We start from the raw sequence: 12378 nt of genomic DNA on the forward strand, positions 1-12378 counted from the left end.
GCATGACTTCAAGTTTTTATATCTTCTGCCCGACAGGAGAGGGTAGAAGTGAAAACACTTAAGGAGTGAATGGTCATTGATTATATTGGCTGCTTTCTCAAGGTAGCATGGAGTTGATGGGGAGGGAGGCAAAGGGTGGTGGAGGCTGGTTTGTGTGATGGTCTTGCGTTTATAATCCCTGCAATTCTTGAGGCCATGAGCAGAACAGTTGCCATACCAACCTGTGATAACAGTCAGATAGGATGCTTTGTGTAGAAAGGAACTGCAGATGCTTGTTTAAACCAAAGATAGACACAAAATTGTTCTCCATTGTTCTCCCCCTCCCTCACCATAGTCCCCCCACACCGGGTCCTCCATTGTTCTTCCACCTCCCTCACGGCGATCCACTCACACCGGATCCTCCATTGCTCTTCCCCCTTCCTCACGGCAGTCCCCACATGCCGGGTCCTCCATTGTTCCTTTCCTCGGCAGCGGCGTCCTCACTCTATGTGGTCCATCCTCGTCTGTCGGCTGGTGCACCGACCTCTCCATTATCGTTGCCGGGTCCTCTCCGGACGCCTCCGTAGCGCCAAAGCAGCACTAGAGCATCCAATATTTGTGTAACTCATTTCCTAACAACTAACAAGCTGCAGACGCAGAAAGCCGTGTCAAGTTCAAAAAGTACTTGCAAGTTTACTTCAAGAGCTGTAGGGTTACTGAGTCATAATTGAACTATGGCAGTTGGAAGTGTTTTTTTCTGGTGGCAGAGCTAGATGACATGAAGCTGGGTGGCAGTGTTAGCTGCGAGGAGGATGCTAGGAGGCTGTAGAGTGACTTGGATAGATTAGGCGAGTGGGCAAATGCATGGCAGATGCAATATAATGTGGATAAATGTGAGGTTATCCACTTTGGCGGCAAGAACAGGAAAGCAGAGTATTACCTGAATGGTGACCGATTGGGAGAAGGGGAGATGCAACGTGACCTGGGTGTCATGGTGCACCAGTCATTGAAAGCAAGCATGCAGGTGCAGCAGGCAGTGAAGAAAGCGAATGGTATGTTGGCATTCATAGCAAGAGGATTTGAGTTTAGGAGCAGGGAGGTTCTGCTGCAGTTGTACAGGGCCTTGGTGAGACCGCACCTGGAGTATTGTGTGCAGTTTTGGTCTCCTAACCTGAGGAAAGACGTTCTTGCCTTAGAGGGAGTACAGAGAAGGTTCACCAGATTGATCCCTGGGATGGCGGGACTTACATATGAGGAAAGACTAGATAGACTGGGCTTGTGCTCGCTGGAATTTAGAAGACTGAGGGGGGATCTTATAGAAACATATAAAATTCTTAAGGGGTTGGAGAGGCTAGATGCGGGAAAATTGTTCCCGATGTTGGGGGAGTCCAGAACCAGGGGTCACAGCTTAAGGCTAAGGGGGAAGTCTTTTAGGACCGAGATGAGAAAACATTTCTTCACACAGAGAGTGGTGAGTCTGTGGAATTCTCTGCCACAGAAGGTAGTTGAGGCCAGTTCATTGGCTATATTTAAGAGGGAGTTAGATGTGGCCCTTTTTGCTAAAGGGATCAGGGGTTATGGAGAGAAGGCAGGTACAGGCTACTGAGCTGAATGATCAGCCATGATCATATTGAATGGTGGTGCAGGCTCGAAGGGCCGAATGGCCTACTCCTGCACCTATTTTCTATGTTTCTATGTTTCTATCTGCTGTCTCTCAGCACCAGCGACCTGGGTTCTATTTGTGTGGGGCTTAGACAACTTCTACCGTAGCATCAACTTGATAACATGTTCATAAATGCATCACTCTAGTGGTCATACATCACTAACAACATTGATATACATGTTGTCAACATGATGCAAAGAAATTGAAAACTAAAAGGATAAGTCTCCAAACTAATTTAGAAGTTCTAAAGCATGTTACACATTTTAATACAATTACAAGACCCAGATATCTCTTCAACAATAGACCTGAATGCGATAACAATAATTAATATCCAAATAATAATACAACATTTATGGAAACATTTGGACAGTGAGTTCTCTTTTACATTTTTTGATCATTTACCTATTTACAGAATTCTACCTAGCTCTGAATCTTCAACATGCAGTATTTTAGACACAATAAATATAGGCTATCCACGTTAAGTGTATTAAATACTATGCAAGAGATGTAGGTTAGATTCAGGAGGTGATTCTATCAAAGCTGCATTAAAATTAACCTTAATAAGTGCTTAGCATTTCTTACCCAGATTCCAACACTTCATTATCCAAAAGATCTTTCACATTAAAGTACATTTTAACAGAGGACTCATCAAATTTCTGAATCTCAAATGAGTATCACAATCTCATATGATTGTATAATACAGAATTTAAAAAGCTGTGTATTTATTATAATCAATCATTTAGACCTTCTGTTTTTTTGATATATTAAAAAGATTTAAACAATGTTCTATTTAAACAGAAAAAAATAGCCGAAATAGAGGATGCTTGTGGAGAATGGGGATTCCAGAAATCAATTCTCAATGGTGAAGGCGCTACAATAGGTAGCAACCCAAAAATGTAATTAAAGGGCAAGACGCAGTCTGCACTAAAATCATACATACAATTTAAAACAATTCAGGGTGAAAACAAAACAAAAAGTTATATTAATCGACTATTAAATGGAGAAACAAATTGAGATTTTAGTCTGCCAATAGCAGGCAACAATTTAAGATTGATAATGCAATCATTCTGCACAATGGCAGTTTAAACACGTACTATTACAGTCTAATAACTGCGAAAAAATTAATACTTAAATTTTGGAAAAAACCAATAACCCCCACAATTAAAATGTGGACTACGGAAATGACAGAGACCCTGCATTTGGAAAAAATAAGGTTTGCCTTAATCGACAAACCTGAGTTGTTTTTAAAAATATGGTCTCCATTTATTGAATTTTTAGAAAAGTAAATGGGTTTGGCACAGGACTAAAATAAAAAATTTAAATTAAAAGTTGAATCTTGAGTTAGGGGTTGGATGTACAACTGTGGTTATTGTCTCCCGGATCTACTCCCGTTAATTTTTATTGTTAGATCCTTTTTTTTAACCCTCTTATTCTCTCTCCCAAAGTTTATAGTTTTTTATTTTTATTTTTACTTTCTCTCTTCAAAATTTTTTAAATTGAAGCTATGTAAGAACTTTGTAACAAATGTGTTTTTTTCTTATTTCTATTTGTACATATGCTTTTCAAAAATAAAAAATATAAAAAAAATAAAATAAACACGTACTATTATCACGGAGGAGCATGCATATAAAAGAGACTGAGAATGATTATGGTATTAGAGACTATTATACCTTGGTTTCGAAGGGAGGGCCAAGATGAGAATACAAGTGTGAGAGCAGCTGGAAAAAAAGAAACATAGTCCCCCCCCCATTTGGGTAAAATTTGTTTGGAGAATGTGCTGTAAAAATTGTATATTAATGGAGAGAGTGACAAGATTATATAATGAACAAAGAGATCTTAAGAATCATGGTAGGCAAGGTTTATACAGAGATAGATGTGTAGAGTTTTGTCATTGTACAAAACTCTACACACACGCTACATTTTTATATCTAGTGTGTGGAATAACTGATTAAATGTATTGGTACGACATGTCCATCTATCTTTAATCTCTCTTGGTTTGGCTTTGTTCTAGTCCGTCAATTCAGAGATCATTGTCCCAGGCCGGCGTAGAGCGTCATTATCGGACTTGACTTGTGTGGAAGATATTGATGGTCTCTCAGTACGCCAGCTAAAAGAAATACTAGCTCGGAACTTTGTAAATTACAAAGGGTGCTGTGAAAAATGGGAGTTAATGGAGCGAGTGACAAGATTATATAATGAACAAATAAATCTTCAGAATCATGGTAGGCAAGGTTTATACAGAGATAGATAATTAAAATTGGCATTTAATATCAATGTTTGATATAACTTTGTTCTAATTTATTTTTGCAGCTGCTGAACTTAAATCTCAAGACGGTAAGATTCTTTATATTAAAACTCGGCGGCTTTTTTAAAAAGTATATAAATATTCATTATATTGCATATTTAGAACACAGAAAATTGTCAATTAAACAAAGCGTGCTCTACATCCCCTTTAATATAACCCGATGTGTCCAAATAGATCTCAGAATTGTGGAGGAGGTAAATAGTACCCAAGGTAGCATTTTGAAAACTTTCTTCTAGTTGATGCTCAAATTTTACTGAGGAGCACAATATTCAGCCAGATGCTGAATTTGGTGCTAATTATTTTCAGTATTTTTACCCAAGTTTATTTTAAAACATTTCTCAATTTAACTAAAATAACCTCCCAACCTGCCTAATGTCTCCTTAGGCTGACTTTTGTAAAATAGTATTGCTGTCCCAGTGCAAGTTTACCATTTCTAAGTACCTTGGCATTTGAGTGGGTACATATGTACAGTGCCCTCCATAATGTTTGGGACAAAGACCCATCATTTATTTATTTACCTCTGTACTCCACAATTTGAGATTTGTAATAGAAAAAAATCACGTGGTTAAAGTGCACAATGTCAGATTTTAAGAAAGGGTATTTTTATACATTTTGGTTTCACCATGTAGAAATTGTAGCAGTGTTTATACATAGTCCCCCCATTTCAGGGCACCATAAAGTTTTGGACACAGCAATGTCATGTAAATGAAAGTAGGTATGTTTAGTATTTTGTTGCATATCCTTTGCATGCAATGACTGCTTAAAGTCTGTGATTCATGGATATCACCAGTTGCTGGGTGTCTTCTCTGGTGATGCTCTGTCAGGCCTGTATTGCAGCCATCTTTAGCTTATGCTTGTTTTGGGGGCTAGTCCCCTTCAGTTTTCTCTTCAGCATATTAAAGGCAGCTCAATTGGGTTCAGATCGGGTGATTGACTTGGCCATTCAAGAAATGACCATTTTTTAGTTTTGGAAAACTCCTTTGTTGCTTTAGCAGTATGTTTGAGATCACTGGCTTGCTGTAGAATGAACCGCCGGCCAATGAATTTTGAGACATTTGTTTGAATTTGAGCAGATAGGATGTGTCTTTACACTTCAGAATTCATTATGCTACTACCATCAGCAGTTTATCATCAATGACGATAAGTGAGCAAGTACCTTCAGGAGCCATACATGCCCAGGCCATAACACTCCCACCACTGTGTTTCACAGATGAGTGGTGTTTTGGATCTTGGGCAGTTCCTTCTCCCCTCCATACTTTACTCTTGCCATCACTCTGATATAAGTTAATCTTCGTCTAATCTGTCCACAAGACCTTTTTCCAGAGCTGTGGTTGACCTTTTAAGTACTTCTTGGCAAACTGTAACCTGGCCATCCTATTTTTGCAGCTTGCAGTGTAGCCTCTGTATTTCTGTTCATGAAGTCTTCTGCAGACAGTGGTCATTGACACTTGACTCCTGAAGAGTGTATCTGATCTGTCAGACAGATGGTTGGGGATTTTTCTTTATTATAGAGAGAATGAGCTGTCGTCAGCTGTGGAGGTCTTCCTTGGCCTGCCACTCCTTTGCGATTAGTAAACTCACCAGTGCTTTTTTTCTTCTTAATGATGTTCCAAACAGTTGATTTTGGTAAGCCTAAGGTTTGACTGATGTCTCTAACAGTTTTATTCTCGTTTCTCAGTCTCATAATGGCTTCTTTGACTTTCATTGGCACAACTTTGGTCCTCGTGTTGATAAACAGCAATAAACGTTTCCAAAGGTGATGGAAAGACAGGAGGAAAGACGAGGTGTTGAGAGCGCTCTTATACTTGTATTAAGGAGGCAATTAAACACACCTGAGCAATTACAAACACCTGTGAAGCCATGTGTCCCAAACATTATGGTGCCCTGAAATGGGGGGACTATGTATAAACACAGATGTAATTTCTACATGGTGAAAGCAAAATGTATAAAAATACCCTTTAATAAAATTTGACAATGTGTACAGGTGATTTTTTCTATTACAAATCTCAAATTGTGGAGTACAGAGGCAAATAAATAAGTGATGGGTCTGTCCCAAACATTATGGAGGGCACTGTAATACCAATCGATGTTAAATTACTGAACTACTGCACCGTGGCCAACAGTTCTGAAGCAAAATTCTTTTTAATTCCTAATTGACCTCATCCCTCTTCTTATTACCCATTTTATGTTTGTAAGCCTGAAGATAACATGGAAGTGAATCCAACAAGTTTTCAATCTACTTTAACGCATGCTTTTACTGCCATTTCATTTTTCACTTCTACTCTGAACTTGCTCTACTCCGTGTTGCTATCCAAACTGTTCCATCCTACCACATCATGTTTTGCATGGTGATGGACACCTAAACTGCCTAATGGAGTTAACAGTTCCAAAAACAATCCCATTCTTCCATTTGCAGCCATGTTCAGCCAGTTGCACAGAGGTATGGGTGGATGATTCATCTTGGCTTCTTTCTCAGATGCCCACAATCACTGTCTTCAAACAATTTGATTTAGTTCACTTAATATCAAGATAAATGTGAGAGTACAAGATTTAGCAAATTTTATGAGACTGGATATCAACACAGCTCTAGTGTCAAAGATTTGTGCTGCAGAACTTATCCCACAATGTTATTCTCGAACAGTTACAAGTGACATGCACCTAATTACGTAAACATTTTCCCGATAGGTGTTATTTAAAGAAAGCAGAACAAAACTAATCTGACTAATTCCGACTCAGTCTGGTCTCAGTCATTAGCAATATTATTGAAAGTGTAATATTGTCCCACCGAACTTATTTCCACCTACCTCGACTCCATCCAATTCCCCCTGGTCAAATCCCTCCCCACCTACGTCCAAGACACCTCACATGCTCTCCATCTCCTCGATAACTTCCGGTTTCCAGGCCCCCACTCCCTCATCTTTACCATGGATGTCCAGTCACTCTACACTTCCATCCCCCACAAGGATGGTCTTGAAGCCTTCCGTTTCTTCCTCGACCGTAGAACCAGCCAATCCCCATCTACTAACACTCTCCTCCGCCTAGCAGAGCTGGTTCTTACCCTTAACAACTTTTCCTTTGACTCCTCCCACTTCCTCCAAACCAGAGGCGTAGCTATGGGCACTCGCATGGGCCCTAGCTATGCCTGCCTCTTTGTCGGGTACGTCGAACAATCCCTGTTCCGGAATTACACCGGCCCCATCCCCGAACTCTACCTCCGCTACATCGACGACTGCATTGGCGCTACCTCTTGTACCCATGCAGAACTCACTGACTTCATACACTTCACTTCCAATTTCCATCCTGCTCTTAAATATACTTGGACTATCTCCGACATATCCCTCCCGTTTCTGGATCTCACCATCTCCATCACAGGAGACAGACTAGCGACTGACATCTATTATAAACCCACTGATTCGCAGCGCTATCTGGACTACACTTCTTCCCACCCTGTCTCCTGCAAAAAGTCTATCCCCTACTCCCAATTCCTCCGTCTATGCCGCATCTGACCCGGGATGAGGTGTTTCACACTAGGGCATCAGAGATGTCCTCATTCTTCAGGAAACGGGGATTCCCCTCTTCCATTATAGATGAGGCTCTCACTAGGGCCTCTTCTACATCCCGCAGCTCCGCTCTTGATCCCCCTCCCCCCATTCGTAACAAGGACAGAATCCCCCCTCGTTCTCACCTTCCACCCCATCAGCCAGCGTATCCAACAAATCATCCTCCAACATTTCCGTCACCTACAACGGGACCCCACTACTGGCCACATCTTCCAATCCCCTCCTCTTTCTGCTTTCTGCAGAGACCGTTCCCTCCGTAACTCCCTGGTCCACTCGTCCCTTCCTACCCAAACCACCCTATCCCCGGGCACTTTCCCCTGCAACCACAGGAGATGCAACACCTGCCCCTTTACTCCCCCCTCAACTCCATCCAAGGACCCAAACAGTCTTTCCAGGTGAGACAGATGTTCACCTGCACCTCCTCCAACCTCATCTATTGTATCCGCTGCTCTAGATGTCAACTTCTTAACATCGTTTAAACCAAACGCAGTCTCGCCAATCGTTTCGCTCAACACCTTCGCTCAGTCCGCCTTAACCAACCTGATCTCTTCAACTGAGCACTTCAACTCCCCCTCCCACTCCCAGTCTGACCTTTCTGTCATGGGCCTCCTCCAGTGCCGTAGTGAGGCCCACCGGAAATTGGTGGAACAGCACCTCAAATTTCGCTTGGGCAGCTTGCAGCCCAGCGGTATGAACATTGACTTCTCTAACTTTGGATAGTTCCTCTGTCCCTCTCTTCCCCTCCCCCTTCCCCCTTCCCAGTTCTCCCTCTATCTTCCTGTCTCCACCTATATCCTTCCTTTGTCCCGCCCCCCCTAACATCAGTCTGAAGAAGGGTCTCGACCCGAAACATCACCCATTCCTTCTCTCCTGAGATGCTGTCTAACCTGCTGAGTTACTCCAGCATTTTGTGAAATAAATAACTTTGATTTGTACCAGCAGTTATTTTCCTACACGTACTATTTAGAGGTACTTATTCACTAATCTTTATTTTGGATTTTCCAAGACCACACAGTTCAATATTTCATCACAGCCTTAGTTTAAACATGGACCAAGAAACTAAATTCCAGAAAGGAGGGAGGAGAGGGTGACTAACCCAGATTTTGAGGCAGTATTAACCCTACTATGGTGTCAATGAGCTCTGGAAAAACAAATTTATGGACCAAAAGAAGAAAACATCCAATGGTTGAAGTCATAAGTTGTACAAAGGAAAATGCATGCGATTGCTAAAGCTTGATCATCTCAGTCCTAAGCTATCACTGCAGAAGTTCCTCACAGTAATGTTCTGGGCCCAACCACCTTTCAAAGATCTTCCTTCCATTACAAGGTCAGATGTGGGGATGTTTGCTGATGATTGCATAACTTTCAATTCCATTACAACCTCTCACAAATTAATTTATAGCCACATGCTGCAAGATCTGGACAACATTTCGATATGGACTAGTATCATGCAATTAACAAATGGGCCACAGAATAAGTAGACAATGATCATCTCCAATAAATGAGACACTATTTGCCCATCATGAAAATAAATGCAATAACATTTGCAGCCTCATCACCCACACCCTGTGGTGCCACCAAGGATCAGAAACTCAAATCAACCTGCCAGACAAATACCATGAATACAAGAGGTCCGAAAGTGGGTATCCAGCAGTGAATGGTGCACCATCTGATGCCTCAAAGTCTTTCATGTCTTACAAGTCAGCCTACTTCTAACTCATCAGGTACAAAACAATCTGTTTTCCTTGCAGTCCAGCTAATACTCTGAGCATTTATTATCTCCATCAAGCTCCCACTTTGACTGCAGTGTGCACGATATACAAAATGCACTGCAGTTACTTTCTTAAGCTACTTCAACTGCACCATGGAGCAGAGCACTGCACCATTATCCAGAGAACTCTAGCTTTCGTTGCCTTACTTACCCCAGTCATGCAAATGCATCCAAATGAAATCTATATTGATTATTTGATTACAGTTTTGTTTTGCAGTTTTGATTATAATTGACTCTGGCAAGTTTAAAAAAAAACTTTTCTCCATTTAAGTATTTTTGCTCCATGTCACCGATTTCTCCAACTAGAACTTCTTCAGTCCATTTGTTGATCTAGGCTCCTTTGAGAAATATAGAAACAGGGAACTGCAAATGACGGCTTAAAAAAAACAGAGAGCTGGAGATGCGTGTCCATGTGGGGCAAAGGGGAGAGAAGGTGCAGTGAAAATAAAGGGGCTAGTTGTTAGTTACCTAAAATTGGAGAATTCAATGTTCATACTGTTGGGAATACAAATACTGTTCCTCCAGTTTGTGCGTGGCCTCACTCTGGCAATGGAGGCGGCCCAGGACAGAAAGGTCGGCATGGGAATGGGATTCTGAGCCTCCTAGGTCTCTTTTCTCCTCTTTCTAACATGGGCCTTCCATTCTGTTAAATGTAATTTAGCTATGGATGTAGGCAACGCGGCTTGGGAAATGAGTCAATGGCATGTGTCAGGCCAATGTCCTGAAGTGAAAATGCTGTTTACTAAGTGGCATGACTGAATGGTCGATCATTCAGTTGTGACTCTTAGTAAGCGATATTTTCACTTCAGGACAATGTCATATGACTGAAAGGCATTGCACAAATCATCCATAATTAAGCATAAAGTCAGGGCAGGTGGAAGCATTCTTACTTAAAGAGTAAGAAGGTTGTGGGGTCATACCCTAACCCAAATTCAAACATATAATTCAATTTGAATTTCCAATGCATTACCAAAAAGGGAACAATTTCAAATCAAGGAACAGTCTACCTGTCCTGCCAATTGCTAAGAATTCCATGGCACAGTTCAGGGTAGGGAATTCTTTGTGCTCTCCCAAAATTTATTTTTCAACCAACATCACTTAATTCATTAAATCTCATCCATGTCCAAATCAGATGCTGCATCTAACTACACAAGTGATCACTTACAAAGTAAGCACTTTGAGATACAAATAAAGTGTTTATTTTTCCAAATGTTGCATTAACACATTTTGAAATGAACCAACATAATAGCTCCACATAATAGAAAATTGTAAGCAATTTTCTTACCACTAATTTCTGGGTTTGCACAGATTCAAGCCTGTTTTGCACACAAAAAATATCCATTTTATTAGTAGTAAGTATAAGATTTAATATATATTAACTCGTTTAAGAATGATCAAGTTTATAAAAGAACTTGTTGAATGATCAGTTGATTATTCTAATATAATAATGAAGTATTTCAACACATGGGCATTCAGCACATCGCATTTTTCATACTGGCAGAAACAAGACTTTTAAATGTATGCATAAAAGAGGTCCATACCATATGGTGGAACTAAACAATGCTTCATTGTGCATTCATTAAGCCATCCTAATTTGAAACCCTAACCTAGAAGTATATTACCCTCAGGAACCCAGCTACATGTTGGTTGCCTTTATAAGATTCTCAAGATTTCTGAAATTGAAGGGGTATTGGTCTTCTAGCTCTGGCTACAGAATACACAAGAGATATTTACAGAATTATCTGCATAATCACAGAAAGTGAAGGCTGCATTGGACCCATTTACCTGATCCAACAAATAATCTACTTTGGCGAGGACCAGAGCAGGCAGCACGCACTCACCTGAATTGGCAGCAGTCTTCACCTCACCTTTGGGAGAGCGATCTGTAATTACACACCACAATACCACTACTTAATGAAAAGATGCTATTACTATCCATTTCAATTTATCTAGATAATTACAGTCTTACAACCCTGGCTACTCAACTAAAACAGATGGAAACTACATAAAAATTAAAGTATATTTGCAAGCACATTATCAGAATTTCATTTAAAAATGTATACGTCATGTTCACTGTAAGCACTGCCATTTGAAATAAAGGGGTTGCTGAAATCTGTGAACGTGGTCTAACAAAAAGTCAAGAATGGGGATTCCTTAAAAAAACCCTCTCAAATTGTCACATATTGTTTTCAATCCATCAAGCTCTTTGGCCATATTTAAACCTGTCATTCCCTGCTCTAATCAGTATCTCTTTCGTGAGCCAGTTTGTGTTTTTTTCTAGTTCAAAGCTTGTAAATGGCCTACTTTCGGCTTAACCTTAAAATGCTCAGAAATGTTAAGAACAGAATGCTCAATTTCTCAGTTGGCACATAGAATGCAAAATTAATCAACCGATCCACACAAGTTAATATTCAAATTTTCAGAAATATCTGAATGTTACAAATAGTTTTGAAATTTAAAAGTACTTACTGATGCAAAAGTTCTTCAATTTAAAACAAAATAGTTAATGATTATTTTTTTTTTAAGATGAGCAACCACATGGTAGAATTAATGAATTATTTTAGCAAATTGCAATGGAAAGTCTTCTTGAAAATGATTTAAAAAAAGACAGTGCTGGAGGAACCCATTGGGTCAGGCAGCATCTCTGGAGAATATGGATCGGCCAGATTTCACATATGGACCCTCTGTTGGCAGTTTAAATGTTAATGAAAAGGCATTGGCCAAAAACAAAGAACGCTGCGAGCAAGGAGGAAGTTTGTAGGGAGGACAAAGTTTTACAAGAATAGCAATTGTATTCACATATGTGCTATTAGTTCATGGTTAAGGCGCAATGTATTCATAGAAATGGAAAGACAGACGGTTTTATATTGATAACTAAAGAAATAAAGAGTTAACATGGAGAACTGTAGCAGATACACAGCTGAAAATGATACACAAGAACAGAAGCAGAAGTGCATTAACAGTCAGAGGAGCCGAAAATTTTGGGTGCATATTCACATGGAAAAGGTTAGAGAGTAATAGAGATTTTCACAAATATCAAGACCTGACACAATCTTCAGATTTATTGCAACTGAATTAATCCTTCCAAATCATAGGTGTT

The 12378-nt window shown here is 40.2% G+C and overlaps 1 protein-coding gene across 2 annotated transcripts in view; it reads right to left on the bottom strand.

The window, feature by feature from the left end:
- The window catches only part of LOC144606253 (E3 ubiquitin-protein ligase rififylin-like), a 39665-nt gene that overhangs the window by 25019 nt on the left and 2268 nt on the right, over window positions 1-12378 (bottom strand). The window contains exon 2 of one of the 2 annotated variants that reach the window (XM_078422170.1): window positions 11120-11161. The exons of the other annotated variant lie outside the window; for it this stretch is intronic. Within the exon in view, the coding sequence (XP_078278296.1) occupies window positions 11120-11161 (42 nt within the window). The remainder of the gene's footprint in view (window positions 1-11119; window positions 11162-12378) is intronic. 2 annotated transcript variants of the gene reach the window in all.

This window comes from Rhinoraja longicauda, chromosome 26 (genome assembly GCF_053455715.1).
Source record: "Rhinoraja longicauda isolate Sanriku21f chromosome 26, sRhiLon1.1, whole genome shotgun sequence".
In the NCBI taxonomy this organism is placed as follows: domain Eukaryota; kingdom Metazoa; phylum Chordata; class Chondrichthyes; order Rajiformes; family Arhynchobatidae; genus Rhinoraja; species Rhinoraja longicauda.